This window comes from Heptranchias perlo, chromosome 12, assembly GCF_035084215.1.
Source record: "Heptranchias perlo isolate sHepPer1 chromosome 12, sHepPer1.hap1, whole genome shotgun sequence".
Classification (NCBI taxonomy): domain Eukaryota; kingdom Metazoa; phylum Chordata; class Chondrichthyes; order Hexanchiformes; family Hexanchidae; genus Heptranchias; species Heptranchias perlo.
This window is the reverse complement of record NC_090336.1, coordinates 6013668-6032682: the sequence shown is the minus strand read 5'-3', so window position 1 is coordinate 6032682 and position 19015 is coordinate 6013668. Positions and strand designations below refer to the sequence as shown.

The 19015-nt window shown below is 44.7% G+C and overlaps 1 protein-coding gene across 1 annotated transcript in view; it reads left to right on the top strand.

Annotated features, from left to right (window-relative positions):
• The window catches only part of LOC137328125 (low choriolytic enzyme-like), a 193366-nt gene that overhangs the window by 127912 nt on the left and 46439 nt on the right, over positions 1 to 19015 (top strand). The window contains exons 10-12 of the mRNA XM_067994304.1: positions 4104 to 4161; positions 5917 to 6095; positions 17835 to 17916. Of these exons, the coding sequence (XP_067850405.1) occupies positions 4104 to 4161; positions 5917 to 6095; positions 17835 to 17916 (319 nt within the window). The remainder of the gene's footprint in view (positions 1 to 4103; positions 4162 to 5916; positions 6096 to 17834; positions 17917 to 19015) is intronic.

Below are 19015 nucleotides of genomic sequence, written 5' to 3'. Positions count from 1 at the left end.
CAAGCTATTTGGATTCTTCCCACCCCACTTCCAATAAATACTTCATCCCTTTCTCTAATTTTCTCTTTCTCTGGCATATTTGGTCAAATAAATCTACTTTCCACACCAGAGGTCCTTCTTTTTCCTCAGCTGAGTCTTCCCTCAGCAGTGGTTGACAGGCCCTTTGATTGAATCTACCACATTTCCCATATGCAGTGGAATATAACTGCCAGGGACATCCATTAAGGTTTTCATATTTTAATGCTAATGCTGGTGCTGTTAGGAGGTTCAAAATATGAATGTTACTTATATTACACTGATCATGAAATTGCTTCTCTCCTTCTCCACCTCACCTTCTTCTCTCCCTCTACCCTCCTCCTGCTCCATCTCTAATCCTCTCCCCTTTCATTTTATCTCTCTCCTCTCCCTTACCATCCTCCTCTCCCCTAATCTCTCCATCACCCCACCCCTCCCCTGTTCTCACTGGGTCCAGCTGAGCAGAGCCTGGAGAAGAGTGCTCCCACCGACGCGGACTCTCCACGGCTGCCCCTGCCACCAGGGTCTGCTCATGCTCACATTTGCGTGGTGACTCACCATGTGCAAGCCCAACTAAGTGAGGATGGGGACCCACCGAGGTGTGTGTATCTGCGCTGGTGGATGCATGGCTCAGATGTGACGATGGACCCTCAGAACCGGCAGGTCCTCTGCGGAATTGCCCTCCATGCTCACGGTGCTCGCAGACGGCCCTGCAAGAGAACAGAAAGCAATATTAGGCTTGTGGACAGATGTTGAGGTGCTGCAGATGCCAAGTGATGCTAAGATCATTCGCTATCATGAGTGCTGAATGTTAGCTTTCTGTCACCGGCCGTTTGTGCAACCCCAGCCTCGGCATCCGCCACGGACAGGCACTCCAGCGTGTGGCTGATCTCCAATGCCTGCAGCTCCGCGTCCGTTAGGACCACCTGGTGTGGCGGGCCCCCTCCGTTCCGTGCCCTCTCCCGGGCGTTCTGGCATCTCTTCTCCTATCAAGGCAAAACACAGAGGCGTGATTGAGTGATGGTTGCACGGTGAGACGCTGCATGCATTGGTGTGGGTGGGTTGAGCGTGAGGGAGATGCATGGGAGGGTGCGTGTGCAACATAGCCATGATATTGTATGAGGATTGGGGTGCGTGGTAGTGTTCGAATGGGGACAGGGGCGGTGAGTATGTGCAGGCACGGTGAGGATGATAGTTGAGTGGATGTGAGGAGTGGTGCAAGAGCGTTGTGGTGGCAGTGCAGAAGGGGTTGTGTGGTGGTGGAGGTGATGTGGAAAACGGAGTGTGGGAGAATGCGTAAGTATACTCACTTTGCCTGACCTGGTTAGATCATTAAATCTCTTGCAGCACTGGACCCAGGTTCGTGCAACGTTGCCGCAGCTGCTGACCTCCTCTGCCACCTCCGACCATGCCTTCCTGGTGGTGGAGGGAGGGCACTTCCTCCCATCAGATGGGAACAATGTTTCCCTCCTCCTCCTCACCCCATCCAGCAGCAGCTGGAGTGAGGAGTCTGAGAATGTTGGGGCAGCCTTCCCTCTGGAGTGCACCATGGTGTAGCATTGGTTGTTTGCTGCAGGAGGAGCATTGGTGGACTGCCCCTTTAAATAGAGCTCCTCCAGCTGACAGACCTTACTGCGCATGCGCAGTCCGCCCGCCGCGCAGCTTACCAGCGGGAAACCCGGAAGCAAAAGTAAGTGGCTCCAATTATCCTGTAATTGAGCGCGGAGCAGACTGATTTCACCGGGCGCGTTACCCACGCGCCCAGTCGATCCCACCGCCGCGAACCCGCCACCATGGTAATATCGGGCCCATTGTCTATTGGAGCGGTTGAGATATGTCTGTAATTACATGGGCATCAGTATCAGTGGTTACTGGTTATTTCAGATAGAGTCTGCTCTGCCTGAGCTGCTCCTCTTCACCCTACAGTTCTTTCTCTTCAAAGCACAGGTTTAAAAGGATCCCTAATGGAAATGATATTTGTGCTGTGCTTTGTGGCTAAAGATTCAAAAAAAACTCCCCTGCATCAGCAGCAATGGTACAACTATCACCTCCAAAAATGCTAAAAAACATTCTTCAGCGGCAAAGTTTAACCAAGTACATTCTCCTAAGAGGCTTTTAATAGCATGTCCGATGCCACATAGCAACCAACAACACCTTTTATACAGGTATTGATTTTTTGAGGTGGGACACAAGTGGTGGGGAGGGAAATCCAGCTTTGGAAATCAAAACATCATTTAAATTGCATTTGCACACGACAGGTTCGAATGATTGGTCACATCGTGGGTGGGGCAAAAAGATTCAGCACTCAGCTTCTTCACCCCATTTTCCACCCTAATCCACTGAATGATTACAAATCTCCACCCTCCCCACAGCAATCTGTAGCAACACTGGATGCAAGGAAAGCAGCAGCATTCAATCAGACAAAAATTGACACCGAGCCAAAGAAAGAGATATTAGGATATTGGCCAAAGAAGTGCTTGAAGGAGAAGAAAGAGGTGGAGGGGCGGAGGGGTTTAGGGAGGGAATTCCGAGCTTAAGGCCTGGACGGCTGAAGGCACGGCCGCCAATGGTGGGGCAAAGGGGGTCGTGGAAGCAGAAGAGGCTAGAGTTGGAGAAACGCAGAATTTTGGAGAGTTGTAGGGCTGGAGGAAGTTACAGAGATGGGGAGAGATTAGGCCATGAAGGGATTTGAACACGATAAGAATTTTAAATTGAGGCATTGGTGGACTAAGAGCCAATGTAGCAAGCACAGAGGTGATGAGTAAGATGGATTTGTTGTGGGATATGATAAATGCAGCAGAATTTTGGATAAGCTTGTTTATGCAGGAGGCATAAATATCACTAGCGGGGGCGTCCTTCACGCCGTTTAGCGCCATGCTCTGCCGAGCGAGGTAGAGACATAGCATTGGTTTCACTGTTGAGTTCCAAAATTGCAGCAGGGGTTTCAAATCAGCATAGCACACTGATCCACATCATGATCTCCCTGTTTTAAATGTTGCCGGTGTTTGGTAGGTGTGCGCACTAACCCTCTCTCCAAGATGGTGTCCAGCGTACTTCCCGTTGGAAGTGTGTGCGCGCATCTTGGACATCATTTTGGGACCTTAGGTGGTTGTGTGATGCCTGAAACTGGGTGCTATATGGCCCAATTTATCCCCCCATGTCTTCAGATGATGTTGCCAGGGAAATTACATTATGAAACACCCATCACCAAGAAGAATTCACTTGTGTAGCGAATATGGATTGAAAAATCAAAGAAAAACCTATTAAAAATGATGACTAGGTCTGCTTGCATGCGGCCAGATACATGCATTGGTCACCTACTGACTGACCATGCTACAAAACAAAGGGATCTTCACTTAAAGCCTTCCCATTTTTCATGATACCATTTAAAAAAAAACAGATCTAACCTATCTCAAATCACATAAAATAAAGCCTTCATTTATGTCACAAGGAAATTTCCACCCCTCCCCTCCCTCCCAATTGGATTCTAGGATGGGAAACTTGGAATGTTAGCGATATGGCCTTCAGTAGACCGAAGAAAATGGAAATCTCCAATTTTAGTGGGTCAGTCCTATTGACTGGAGTACTCTGTCCTTTACAATAGCATCCCTCCTCCTTGTGCTAAACTGGTCAGTTTGCAGTAGTGCATGGAGGATGACTGGAATAGTCACATCTTTATTTTTCAAATGAAATACATTCTCCACATACAATGTTCCCATTCACTCAGACCCTGCTAGGGAGCATATTTAGAGTATTTTCTCTTTCATTTTTGAATACCATTCTGAGCAAAACAATTTGGTGCTGCGAAGCTAATTCGCCTTTTCATACAGTGGGGGAATTATGTGGGTATCAACCCCAATGTCATGATGCCAAAATCTCAAAAATAGAAGTAGCCCTTATCTCCTTGTTAATTTACATGGCTGGTGCCAGATCTTTACAGCTATGGGGTCGATTTTAACCCCGAGCAGGTTTCAGGGCAACGGGGTGAGTCCAAAATGCATTTGCTGGTCTAAGTTTGAGGCCCAGGTATTATAACTCCCGGGCCTCATCTACATGCCACTGCTCAGTTGTCTGTCTGAAATGAAAAGGGCAGGAGAGGAAGTTCGGTCTTCCACATGCACTAAGAGAATGCTCATCAACAAGAAGGTAAGTCCCGGGGAGGAGGTTTTGGGAAGGTTTCGCAGGAAGGAAGGAAGGGTACCCAAGGCATGGGAGAACGCAACTTTTCTTATGGGGCCCGAAGGGGCATTACTGATCCTCCTAGTCCCACAAAGGAAAGCATTAGACTTATATTGGAGGGCTTCTTCTGTCTGCATACTAGCTTCAGACCTGCTTCAGCCTAACGGGAAAGCCGCAGTCACTTCTCTGCTCAGGCCCCAGTTAAAATGATGTAATAGGACCCCGATTTGCATAAATTCATTAGATCAGGTACATCAGCCGATTGCAGAACCCTGCATGTTATAGTCCAAAATGGCGCTAAAGGTTCGGGATCTGAGCGGGTAAGTTTTTAACTACCCAGCCGCCTGGTTTCCGTTGGGTGAGTAGGGTTGAAATCGGCCACTATGGTTGAAGGGTGCTTTCTCCATTCAAAGAATGAATAATAGAATAATAAGCAGGTAATCTTTCTTTCTAAGACTGAGGAAGGTGGAACAGGAGAAAGGCAATCTTTTTTGGTTGATGGGTTGCTTTGAATGAACTTGCTACATTACTAGTAATTACAATGCACAATTTTAAAACAGTTAAAAGTGAAATTTCCTCAAGTTGCAATTTAAAGCAGAAAGTTATTACCTCAAATATTCTCTGGATTCCAGCCTAGATTCCTATGGATAAAACAGTACACATAAGAATTTGATTTGAACATGTTAGCCATTGTTCACAAAACAGTGCATGGAGGAATTTCAATTCTTGAATTATTGGCAAGGTATTTAATCATGAAAGCATCATTGCTGAAAGTGATTCTGATGTGGAATATCGTCAGATGCATACTTTTCTGTAGTGGGCCGCTAGATAGCAACTGGGAGCACGAGCCGTAGCTGTTTTTTTTTACCTCTCCTGGGAACACTGAAGCCAGTTTGAAGTGCCCCTAGTGTTGCCCAGGCGGAGAGTAACTAACTCAGCACAAAGGGGGAACTGTACTTGGAACTTTCTTGTTACCTCTAGACTCGACTCTTCCAATGCTCTCCTGGCTGGCTTCCCATCTTCCACCCTCCATAAACTTGAGCTCATCCAAAGCTCTGCTGCCCGTTTCCTAACTCGTACCAAGACCCGTTCACCCATCACCCCTGTGCTCACTGACTTACATTGGCTCCTGGTCTGGGAATTTTAAAATTCAAATCTTTGTTTTCAAATCTCCATGGCCTCACCCCTCCCTATCTTTGTAACCTCCTCCAGCCCTACAGCCCCCTGAGATCTCTGCGTTCCTCCAATTATTGCCTCTTGCGCATCCTCAATTTTAATCGTTCCACCATTGGTGGCTGTGCCTTCAGCTGCCTAGGCCCTACGCTCTGGAATTCCCTCCCTAAATCTCTCTACCTCTCTCTCCTCCTTTAAGACGCTTCTTAAAACCTACCTGTTTGACCAAGCTTTTGGTCACCTGTCCTAATATCTCCTTATGTGGCTCGGTGTCAAATTTTGTTTGATAATGCTCCTGTGAAGCACCCTGGGACATTTCACTATGTTAAAGATGCTGTATAAATGCAAGTTGGTGTGGTTGTTGTTATATGTATAGCTCAGTACCACACAATTTTGTGGGTTTACTTACTGAGCCATTGGAGTCCCCTACATAAATTCATTAAAGTTACATTTCTTTTGGCAATTTTGGTATCAAAAATAATTTAACTAAGCTGATTTCAAAGGTAGAAATATTAATTTACGTTTTTTATTTTAATTGTTTCTTTTTAGCTGCTGGTCAAATCTAGGATATAATAAGCGAGTACAGTTTGTGTCACTGCAAAGAAATGGTTGTGTACAACATGGTGTTATACAGCATGAGTTACTACATTCAATTGGTTTTAATCACGAGCAAAATAGAAGTGACCGTGATGACTATGTATCCATCATATTTAAAAATGTTATAAAAGGTAAGCATATTTAAAACATTCACGTTCGTAACTGAAATTAAGTTAAAGGGATTAGAGCCAATTGGAGATGAAAAAGGAAATCTTATGGACAATCAAGAAATGCCAAAGATATTAAATTAGCACTTTGCTTTGACTTTCACAGAAGTATGTGTTAGTGGGAACGAAAGGGTTCAAGAGGAGATAATGGAGCAATTGTATTAAAGTGGAAAATGCACTTATCATGTTTTGTTATTCATGGAGATTATAGGAAAGTGAGCACTCATTTGGTGCTGACTTATTCACTCAGGTGAAGATTATTGACAGAGTCATGTTGGGGCAAAGAAAGCTCCTCTATGAGTGAATGTCATCTAAATGTTCTAGTCCTTGCAATTCAGGATCTTTGGAGCTGGCACCACCTTTTCAGTGATATCAGCTGCAACCCTTTATGGATGGCAAAGTAGTGACGGGCACAGCAAGCACTGATAATTCTGGAGACACTCTCTGGTGTATACTGTAGAACTACACCTAACCTATCCAGGCATCGAAAGTATGCTTTCAGTACCTCAATAGACCTCTTAATCACCAACCTGATAGCTGCATGGGCCTCATTGTACTTGCTCCTCTATTTGTATTTGTGGTAGTCAAAAGGGGTCATCAACCATGTGTAGGGACAAAAGGAGCAATATGTTGTTATTTAAATTGGGAAAAAGCCTTTTTATCTCCATACAATTTAATTTTATATTTAACTTAATGGGCATAAATGGAGTCAAAATCTAGGTCCTTAAATTGCCTTTCCTCAATATTGAGGTGGTCTTTTCCCCCAAAATACACATGTTTAAGCCTATTAAAATAATCCCTAGGGTGTTCATCAGGTTTGCATGAAATTGCATGAGCTGCTTTTATTGCTACAGCGCTATTGCTTTCTCAACGTTACAGAAACGGCCTCTATGGTTTCTTTTGTCTCCAATGGTAACTGATCAAACCACTCTCTATGTTCATTATTTAAGGACACCACCCAAACATTTCAATTTTTCCTCTCTCTGAATTTATTTCAAGAATGTTCAGATGCCTTTTTAGACTCTACTGATGTGTTCTTCAATGGAACATTTTGACATATCATGCCAGTATTGCCTTCCTATCAAGTTATTCAGGTGATAGATTTTCTTTGCCTTAGACATGGCTGTGTTCTGTTTTGGGGATTTCTGTTTCCTTTGGTAACTATACTTCTGGTCCCACTCAGAATCACTACTCTCGAGATGGGAGTTTTCATTCCTATGTTTATTTTCTCTTTGCTTAACCTAGTGTTACCAACTCTGGTTGAATGCATTCCTAGAGGTTTCATCACATGACTTCAGCTACAACCGCCATTGGTCGCCCAACACATCCATTCTCATGGCGCACCACCTTCCAAAGCAAATTGGAAAGCAAAAAGACTCTTCATTACCCAATTGGATGATGCTTGACTGTCAGTCAAACAACCTTTTTTCCCATCTTCAATATTTTTATAACTAATAAACAGAAGTGTTCAGAGAGAAAAAAAACAGCAGTCACTAGAGATTAATCTTCAATTCCTGGAGATTCCAGGCTAATCCTAGAGGATTGTCAACCCTAGCTTAACCCCATAACCCCAACTGATTCTGTAGGTCCATTTCTTCTCTGCTCCTTGCAAAGAGGAGATGTGCGCAGAGGTCCAGTAGAAGAGCTTCCAGCGGAACAAGCACGTTTTACCTCTGAGTCACTCCTCTCTGTGTAAGTTCTTTGTTTCCGGTTCAGTCTTTAATCAAAAAGGCTGCGAGTAAGTCTTGGTCCAAGCATAAGGTTTTATTAAGAGCTACAATACAAGATAAGTAGCAAAAGATGTTAAAATACAATAATACAATTCTAAGTGCAATTATAAGACGTTGGGATACAAACTGGCAAAAGTTTTACATCAACAAGGTTCCCGAGGTGATCAAACTCGATCCTACAATAAGATATCGAGCTGTCCAGTTGCTCCGAGAATATCTCAACTAGTACGCTTTAAGTCTCAATTTATATATGTTATAACCACCCATTAGTTCTTACAGGACCTTGAGCCCCGCCCCTCCTCACTTATTGGGCCCGCACATCAATCAATCTGTTGACTCCTGCACATTCCACAACAATACAGAAACTAACGGTTTCCCATGCCATCAGCATATAAAGATTAAATAATAATGGAGACATGGGGCATAATTTTAGCATGGCGACAGGAACTCAGCTGGTGGGTAAATAGTCGCGTGGGAAGCCAGGAATTAATTTTAGCACGCCGGATTGAGCGTTCACAACTCAATTGAAGGCACTTAATTTTACTTCTGGGTTTCGCATCCCTGAGCTGTGCAGTGGGCACACTGCGCACTTAAAGGGCCAATACAAAAATGGATTTTGAAGGAGAAAGGAGGAGCATCGAAAATGGAAAAACACAGAGCAAAGGCAGCACCCAGGTTCAACGACACTTCCCTTGAGGTGCTACTGGCTGGTGTGAGAGGCAGGAGTGACGTCCTGTATCCAGCTGACAGGAGGAGGAGACCTGCATCTGCCCCTAAGAAGGTATGGCTGGAGGTGGCAAAGGAGCTGAGCAGCAGCAGCACGGTGCCCATGTCTTGGGTTCAATGCAGGAAGCAGTTTAATGACCTAACCAGGTCAGGAAAAGTGAGTTCATTTGCTGATTCACCCACATCCTGTGAAAAGAACCCTTCCACCCAACCCCGTCTCTCACTCTGTGTTGGCAAGCCTACTCCATCACATCACTCCTCACACCCACTTAAGTTTCAGCATCAACGAACCTTCACTTTCTATGCACTTCCTCACCTCCCCATTTATTCACCCACCACTGCCATGCACCCTAATGCTGATGAAATGTGATAAATCTACCTGATAGTTACCCTTTGATGCATCTGTTTCTTTGTCAGCCTCACCCAAAGCAATGCATCCATTGGATGAAGACGTCTCCTTCAGTCACTCACAGGTCTGTTATTTCTTTCCTTGTAGGAGAATAGAGCGCAAAATGCAAGGGAGAGCAGTAGGACTAGAGGTGGACCACCACAAATAGACTAATTGACAAATGAAGAGGAGGAGGCCATGGACATTAGTCGGACCGTTGCATGCCTGTCCGTTGGAGATGGAGAGACTGGGAACCCAAAGATGGCTGGTGACAGAACTTTAACATCCTTCACACACATGATGAATTGATGTTATCAATGATTGACTTGTTCCACACTTCAGTATGGTCATTGGAAAGATTGTCACTTTTCCGATGAATAATTAATATTGGTTTATGTTGTCTTCCAGGACCATCATGGATTCAAGAAGAATCAGCTGCAATGGAAGAAGGCGATTCCTCAGAGGAGCTTAATCCTTCTGATGGTGCACCGTCACGGGACATACAGCCATGCATCAACGCAGATACTGGCACTTTAGTGAGTCTTGTTAGCCAGTTAGTTGGTTTGTTACCTGGTGATTCACCACTCACAAGTGTGCATGAGCAGACACTGGTGGCAGGGGCAATTGTGGAGAGTCCGCATCGGGGGGCTCATTCCTGTCCAAGCTCTGCTCAGCTGGACACAGATGCTGAACCCTGGGGCCATCGTTGAGATTGAGAATGATAAGGTACAGCTGCACCTTTGCGAGGTACTGGAAAACATGCCACGCACACTCTCCACAAGAGCAGAGAGGATGGAGGAGTCCAAATCCATCACTGGTGGATTGGTGGCGCAGGTAAGTGCAGGAATGTCTACGATGGAGAGAATGCTATCCTCCTTTAAGCTTCAAGCATGGATCTCTAATGAGTACATGCAGGCTAGGACGACAGCCGTGTAGACTCTGGATGCCAACATGACTGCCGCCTTAAACAGGCAGACAGATACTTTAGCCGTGGGCTTACAATGCATCTTTTCACCAGCCTGCTGGTCAGCAGAGCGGTGGGAGTGATGTGGTGCTGGCCCGGGAGAGGGATGATGGTGAAAGGGGATATGGAAGTGGGGACACCACTCAAAGCACTCCCACGTCTCACCCATTACCCTCACCTCAACCAGTACCCACAATGCTGCCTCCTCTCCCAATAACTGAGTCTGCCCCTGCATAGGAGCAGATAGAACAGTCTTTGGCGGGACCCTCACGGGCTCCAAAACCCAGAGGTCGTAGACTGAGAGCATCTCATCAGTTTGGACAAGGATCTGAGCAACCTGCCACTGCCTCTGCTGAAGCCACAGGGGATGCACCATGTTGAAGCGCTTGGAAGAGGAAGGCTAAGGTTTTGTAATTCATCAAGGATATGCACAAGGGTGCCTGACGAAATATCATGTTGTTAATTTATATTAGTTTTTTGTTTATGTCACATTAAATGTAATAATTCTCACCACCACTGCCGCGTCTTGCCCATTCTTGAGTCCCTTTTGTGAACTCGCCCTTTCATGTGCTTCATCATGAATGCCAAGGCTTGTTGCCACCCATTGGGTGCATTTGCAGTGGGTGTATGTGTGGTTGAAGGACTGGTTTATACAAGCGGGGTGTGGGGGGCCTGAGTAGTTCAAAGTCTTCAATTTGCAGATCTCATTATGAGAACCTGTTAGAGATGTGGGAATCCCTGGCATCACGGGCAGCAATGTGTGCCGCTGCTTTGGTGATGGGTTCCCCATCTTTATTTTCCTCCTCCTTCTCATCCTCATCGTCTTCTTCAATGTTGCCGGCAGATGAGGATGCTTCATGAACGCTTTCAGCATCCTCCACCTGTAACTTTCTCTGCTGAGCGATGTTGTGCAGGACGCAACACAAGACGATTGTTCTGCACACCTTCGCTGGTGAGTACTGAAGGACTCCCCCAGATCGATCCAGGCACCTGAAACGCATCTTCAGTATGCCTATGGCTTACTCAATGACAGACCTGGTGGTGATGTGGCTCTGGCTGTACTGCTGCTATGCTTGGTGGTGGGGTTTCTCAGAGGTGTCATGAGCCACATTTGCAGGAGGTATCCCTTGTCTCCAAGGAGCCAGCCCTTACGTCTGTCTTGTGTGTTGAAGAGATCCTGGATGTTGGTCTCGCGCAAAATGAAGGAATCATGGCAGCTGCTAGGGAATCTGGCACTCACCTGCAAAAACTTCTCCTAGTGGTCGCACTCCAGCTACGCATTGATGGAGTGATATCCCTTTCAGTTTATGAACAGTCCTGGCTCATGTGGAGGTTCTCCTATTGCTACGTGTGTGCAATCAATTGTGCCCTGCACCCATAGGAAGCCAGCCAGAGAGTTGAAACCCACTGCCCTCTCAGTCTGGCTCATGTCGTTGATGGGGAAGTTCAGGTAGTCAGATGCCTTGGCAAACAAGCCATCCGTCACCTGTCATATACAGTTATGTGCAGACGACTGAGAGACCCTGGAGATGTCACTGGTGGCGCCCTGGAAGGAGCTGGAGGCCAAGAAATTGAGGGCAGTGGTGACTTTAACTGCAACAGGTAATGCGTAGCCACCAGGCGCATGAAGGAGGCTACAGATGTCTGCGACCACCTGGCTCAGCCTGCGTTGGCACTGCTTCTCATAGAGGTCCAGGAAGCTGAGCCTCTGCCTGTAGTCCCTCTCACGTGGGTAGTGCCTGTGATCTCGGCCCCTCCGTTGGGCCCCTCTCTGCTCTTCTCCAGGTCCTTGTTGCGCACCTCTGTCTGATGCACCTGCAGATCTCAGCACTGCACACCTTGCCTGCTAAGAATGGTGATGTGCCTCCTTCTTAGATGTAATGTGCAATACATCCATTGCACCCCCTATCCTGATGCTGTCAGTTTGAGGGGCTCCAAAATGTAGGTAAATTTGTGTGAACACAAGAATTCTCAATCTCAACAAAGAAATCTCAGCCTAAACGCAAACAACACCCAGCCAAAGGTTTGTTTGAGAAAACTGAGTGCCCAGCTGCAATACCTGACCTTTTATCGAGATGTGTCAATCACTGGTTTAAGGGCCAAATGAGCTTCGGCTTCAACTCGCTTCCGTTTCTATGGCATATTTCAGAAGCAACGGGACATATGTTCAGGAGAAGTTGAATTCGATTCTGTTGCAGAATCCACAAAAAGTTAATTACCTTAAGTCTGATAAGTACCTGAATTGGCCCTTTAAATATCGGCCCACCGGCTTTAAGTGGGCACAGGTTTCTGTTGTGTGCGCGCATCCTAACGCGCCTGGGTCAATCCTGGAAGTGGGCATGCTGGAACCAGGATATGTTCCGCTCCAAAAAGCTGTTACTTTAACCTCCCACCCGCCCCCCAATCCACCCATTCTTGGGGGTTAAAATTACCCCCATTGATGTCTCATGACACACTATTATAACAAGATTTAAGCAATCTTTAGCTGAAGGTTGACAAAATTATGTGGACACAGTTTTGTTGATGCTCTTAACAATCTTTAACCGAAAGCCTGGAAAATACTGTTCCTTATACTCCGTAACTGAAATATAGGCTATTTGCTCCTTAAAACTTGCAAAGTGGAACTGTTTTATTTTGTTTTCCAATGAGTTTACTGCTACTTTCAATACCCAGCATTCTAATTGGTAACTATCTACTTTTGCACTAGCTTCCTTTTCTTTCTATTTTAAAACCATATTGCTTCCCTGTTCTGGTTTATTTCTACCAAATAGGCCTCTGTTTTCTTTAGACAGTTTTTCATTTGCAAACCTTAAGAATTTGTTTTCTTTTTGCACGGCATGAATCCTGGCTTTATCCTTTATTTTGTCATTATTTCTCTGACCAGTAGGTGTTGCTATGGTAGGGGAGCAATCCTGTCTTCCCTTAAGCAAGCAAATTTCTTTTCTCAAGATCTCCCTCTCATCTAGTAAAGACTCATGGGGGTCGATTTTCAGATGGCCGAGCGGGTGCATTCGTGGGGGGGGGCTACTAAAATTCGGGATTCCCGGGGCAGGTCCGAAGCCCGGCTCCAACCCGCCCACTTCCGTGTTTTCCAATGACGCGCTTAGATGCGCGCACAGCCCCTGCACGCGGGTCTCCCACCGGCAATTAAAGCTGGCGGGATCCCACTTAAACCAATTAGATAGTTCAAGTCATTTGCAGACCTAATTGAAGTCGTGGACATCTGCAGCCTCCTTGATGCCGAGCTGCTCCCGGCTGGCCCAGGTACCATCTTCTTACCTGTCGCTGTCAAAGTCACCACTGCCCTCAACAACTTCTCCTCCGGATCCTTCCAGGGTGCCACTGGGGACATCGCCGACGTCTCTCAGTCGTCTGCACAAAAGAGCCCTGCAAATACACCTACACCCACTCTGCAGTGATGCAATGGGTGGCATCAGGTGTGGGTCTTCATGGTGATCCTCAGGAAAGGAAATTACTGCACAAAGCAGACAAGATTTGCGAAGACGTGGCAGTGGTGATAACAAATTTTAATGTGCTTGACAAAACAAACAAAACAAAATGAAAAACATGACATTCTGTCATACACCCTTGTGCATCCTCTTTGTGCTCACAAAACCGTAGCCGTACGTTTACGGGAACCCCTACGTGGTTCTACCCCTGTGGCTTCAGCAGAGGTAGTGGCAGGTTGCTCTTGTCCATTAGATGCTTTGCGCAGACGCCCTCTGGGTTTCGGTGCCCATGAGGGCCCCTCCAAAGACTGCTCCACCTGCACCTGTGCAGGGGCAGACTCAGCCACCTGGAGAGGAGGCAGCATTGCAGATACTGGTTGAGAGGGGAGCAATGGGTGAGACGTGGGAGCGCTTTGAGTGGTGTCCCCACTTCCATGTCCCCGTTCGCCATCATCCCTCTCCTGGGCCCACATCACTCCTTCCACCCTGCAATCGGGAGAGGGGAGGTCGGCCGCGATTGCAACTTGGAGAGGCATCTGGGCTTGGGGCGTGAGAAGTCGGCCGCGATTGGCTGGATGGAGAGTGAGGCCATCAGGGCTGAAGGTCAGTGATCGCGGCAGGAGAGAGGCCGTGACCGGCAGAGGGGAGGCTGAAGGCTTCCTTGAGGTGCCGAGGAGAGCACTGCTACTCCTCCTGGCAGGAAACGGAAGAAAAAATGATAATGAGGTCCTGCTGTTAAATTTGGCAGAACCTCTGCGTCCCTGGCCTTGCCAAGTTCCTCGGCGTTTCCAGCCTCCCTCACACCTTCCTCGCCTCCCCATAAATATCAGGGACATACAGTTCTACTAGAGCCTGAACATATCTCAAATTCCTCTTTAAAGTTACCATATTTGTACATATAATTTAAAGCTTTTTCTTCAGCGGCAGTTAGTGATGGCTTAGCTGACATTTTGAGTCGAATCAATTTGATTATTTCTTTTAAAAGTCACGGGATGCACCGAAATTTCTAAACAACAGTTCCTAATCTTTAAATGCAAAACAACATATCTTAGGATGTGAAAATTAGAATGTCCGCATTCTCCACTAAAACTATGTGGAGACAAAAGGCAAAATGTTTTGTTGTTCTTAATTTGAGGAAATGCCTTCTTAGCTCCACACAATTTAGGAACATAGGAACAGGAGTAGGCCATTTAGCCCCTCAAGCCTGTTCCGCCATTCAATGAAATCATGGCTGATCTGTGACCTAACTCCATATATCCGCCTTAGCCCCATATCCCTTAACAAAAATCTATCAATTTCAGATTTAAAATTAACAATTTAAAATTTAATTTTATATTTAACTTAATGGGCTCTTTTTCCGAAAGAAACTTCAGGCATAAACCATGGCTTTGTAAAGAAAACAATCATTATTATACACTAGAAATCGAAATTAGAATTAAACAACATCTTAGGTTCATGCACGATTTAGAATTGCTTTAACAACAATAAAAAAAACCTTCTGACTCTCCAAAATGCATAGCCTTTTGGAAAACAAAAATCTATCTTAGACTACCCCTTAACCAAAGTTTATATATTCATGGTTTTGCTCAGGCTTGTCAAGGTCCTCTAAATATCCTGATGGATACGAGTTGTGGTGTAGCACATGGTATTTTCTTGTAGTCAGGTCCGCCATTCCAGAAGTAATCTGTAAGCCTGCATCCAGGTAGAAAGTGGTGAGGTGGGAGCAGTCAGTGCACCGTTCTTTTACGTGGTTGGGTTTTTAATTTTGAACCACACCTCTAGGGCGGTTGCTTGCTGACAGTAGGCTTTTACAAGTACAACCCCAAGTTTGATTGACACTGCATTTGTTTTCTTTCTGTGTCTTTGATGGGTCTAGAGGAGCTGTAAATGGCAATAGCAGAACCATTACCTGCACCTGCTGTCCGAAAAAATGGGAGTAGTGGTTATGATCTGAAGTTATTGAAATTAGACCCATCTTTTGTTCCTTTACTTGTCCCATTACCACCCCCTTTTGCCTTGCACCATCATTTGTCATTTAATCCCCCCACCCTATCACAGACCTTCCCTTTTGTTCTTTCCTCCTTCCCCCCTGCCCCCCCCTTTCCTTGGCTCTGTACTTCTTTAAAAACTGTTAAACCTCAAACTTTTTCCAATTCTGACAGAAGGTCATTGACCTGAAACGTTAACTCTGTTTCTTTCTGCACAGATGCTGCCTGACCTGCCGAGTATTTCCAGCATTTTCTGTTTTTATTTCAGATTTCCAGCATCCGCAGTATCTTGCATTTGTTTTAGCTATTCTTAATATATGGTTTTTCTCCATGAAGAATTACATAGAACGCACAGCACAGAAACGGGCCATTCGGCCCAACTGGTCCATGCCGGTGTTTATGCTCCACACGAGCCTCCTCCCTCCCTATTTCAGCTAACGCTATCAGCATATCCTTTTCTATTCCTTTCTCCCTCATGTATTTATCTAGCTTCCCCTTAAATGCATCAATGCTGGTTGCCTCAACTACCCCTTGTTCTTTAGCAAGTTCCACATTCTAACCACTCTCTGGGTAAAGAAGTTTCTCCTGAATTCCCTATTGGATTTATTAGTGACTATCTTATATTTCTGGGCCCTAGTTCAAGTCTCCCTCGCAAGTGGAAACATCTTCTCTACGTCTACCCTATCAAACCCTTTCATAATCTTAAAGACCTCTATCAGGTCACCCCTCAGTCTTCTCTTTTCTAGAGAAAAGATCCCTAGCCTGCTCAATCTTTCCTGATAGGTATATCCTCTCAGTTCTGGTATCATCCTAGTGAATCTTTTTTGCACCTTTTCCAGTGCCTCTATACCCTTTTTTATAATGTGGAGACCAGAACTGTTCACAGTACTCCAAGTGTGGTCTAACTAACATTCTACACAAGTCTAACATAACTTCTCTGCTTTTCAATTCTATCTCTCTAGAAATGAACCCCAGTGCTTGATCTGCCTTTTTTTATGGCCTTATTAACCTACGTCGCTACTTTTAGTGATTTGTCTATCTGTACCCCCAGGTCCCTATGCTCCTCTACCCCATTTAGATTTTTATTATCCAAGCAGTACGTGGCCCCCTTATTCTTCCTACCAAAATGTAATACCTCACACTTATCTATATTGAAATTCACTTTCCAATTACACGCTCATTCTGCAAGTTTATTAATATCTTCCTGCATTTTGTCGAAGTCCTCCTCAGTATTAACTATATCCACCAATTCGGTGTTGTCCGCAAATTTTGAAATTGTACTTCCGATTCGCGAGACCAAATCGTTTATATAAATGGTGTACAACAGTGGTCCCAGCACCGATCCTTGTGGAACACCACTTCCCACCTTTTTCCAGTCGGAATAACTACCTTTAACCTCTACTCTCTGTTTTTTGTTTTGTAGCCAGCTTGCTATCCATTCTGCTACTTGTCCCCTGACTCCACATGCCCTGACCTTAGTCATGAACCTACTATGCAGTACCTTATCGAAGGCCTTTTGAGGGAGATGAGGGAGTGCTGAATGCTGGAGGATTAAGACGTCATGGTAGCTTCTTGCATACTGGGTGTTGACATGAAGGATCTGCTAAGTAGCTTCCTAATTATCTGCACATTCATAGAGTGGAATCCCTTCCTGTTCACATAAGTGAGGCGGTGTTGGCACCTTCAATACAATATGGGTGCCATCAATGGCACACTTTACCTTGGGGAATCAAGCATAGAACTGTCTCTCTGCTGTGATGCCAAAGACAATGAAGTGGGGTGCTCTGCTGTACAGGATGTCAGTGAATGGGTGTAACCATGCCCTTACTGCTTCCTAGCCTATGTTACAGAGATCCCCTGTGGCTGCCTGAAAGGTGACTGAGCTGTGAAAGTTGAGGTCTGTGGTGACCATTGTAGATAGAATAGTGTTGGCAAATAAACCAGCTTCAGATCTTCATTCAGAAAGTTACAGAGATGGTCAATGGCAGCTTTGGAGAAGTGATTCCTTCGGATACAGACCTCTTTATAGGATCTGCGTTGCTTGTAGGTTCTTTAAGGGGGGTAATATCTTGTAGACCGCAGCTTTCCGTCATGAAGGCTCTTCTTGTTTCCAAACACTGCTCTCCTCCATAATAATAATAGCATAGAGAGGTATGCCCCTGGGAGACGCCGTACCTGTTCCTGACCACAGACCTCAATCTGACCAGTGGTGCATTGGGTGCCTGTTATACACTCTACCCAATGGAAAGGGAAATTGTGAGGGGTGTTATAATGGGTAGTCGATCCAATATTTCCTGTTTTACACTATCGCTAGAAGTTAAAATTACCCTTGGTGACTTAAATTAAAAACAAATACCTTTGATGACTTGATTGAAGATAAAGGGAGCAAATTAATATATTAAAACTGACCAGAGCAAAATAGTTTATTTCAGTTATTCCTGTATGTGTTATTTTACAGGTGCAAAGTACAATTTTGATCGACTGAACACCAATAACCTGGGGACACCATACGATTATTCTTCAGTCATGCATTATGGGAAGTAAGTATGAGGCCAGCATTTTGCATTGCAAGAATAGAACTATGTAGTTTTGGAAGATTGCTTTGAGACATAAAATTAAAGCTTATTTTCAGAATATAAAGAATTAAACATGTCTATGGTGTGTGTTGGAAATAGCATTACTTGTACCTAGCCTTTTTATAAGCAGATAAAAACTTTTCATTCACCTTCATTCTCATACATCTTGAACATACCACTGGATTCAGTCAGCACCTAAACCAATTGCCTGGAGAAAATCAGGCAGGAATAATTTTCCTTAAGACATTTTGATGTCATAACATTGAAGGATAGTCCATAAGTTTTTGTTTTCCTGCAGTACAAAACATTGCACACACCCCAGACAGTCATCTGAGTTTTCCTCATCTGATAAATAATTGCTGTTCTACATGTTGTGTTGTGTCTCCTGCACATGGCGAAATTTTAAATTTTCTGCATTGTTTAATGCCATATTCAATCTTTTATTTTAATCTAACATTGTTTGATCTTTACTTCAATCAACATAAGACACTGAAGGGTATGAATGAACAGAGAGACCTAAGGGTTCAAATACATAGTTCCCTGAAAGTGTGAATGCAGGTAGATATAGCCATAAAAAAGCCAATAGCATTTTAGGTGACATAAATAGAGGCATGGAATACAAGAGCAAAGTAAAGAAGTAATGATATATTTTCACAAAACAATAGTTAGGCCACAATTAAAAGAACTGTGTGCAGTTTGGGCATTCCATTATGGAAAGAACATTAAAATCACAGATTGTGTACAGTGTGGATTCAACAGAATGATGTCAGGGATGCAAAATAATAGTTATGAGGAGAGACGTAAGATACTGGGATTATTTCCATTGGAGCAAAGAAGGCTAAGTGGATATTTAATAGATATTTTTTAAAATTATGAATGGTTTCGATACAATCTAAAACTTATTGGAGGAGTCAGTGACAAGGAGTCACCAATATAAAATTTTTAATAAGAAAGTTAGAAATTTCTTTACAGGGGACAGAGAGAATTGAGGCAGAAACAGTTGTACGTTTTAAGGGAAAATTGGATACATATTTAAAGCAGAGGCAGATGCAAAGTCATGAGG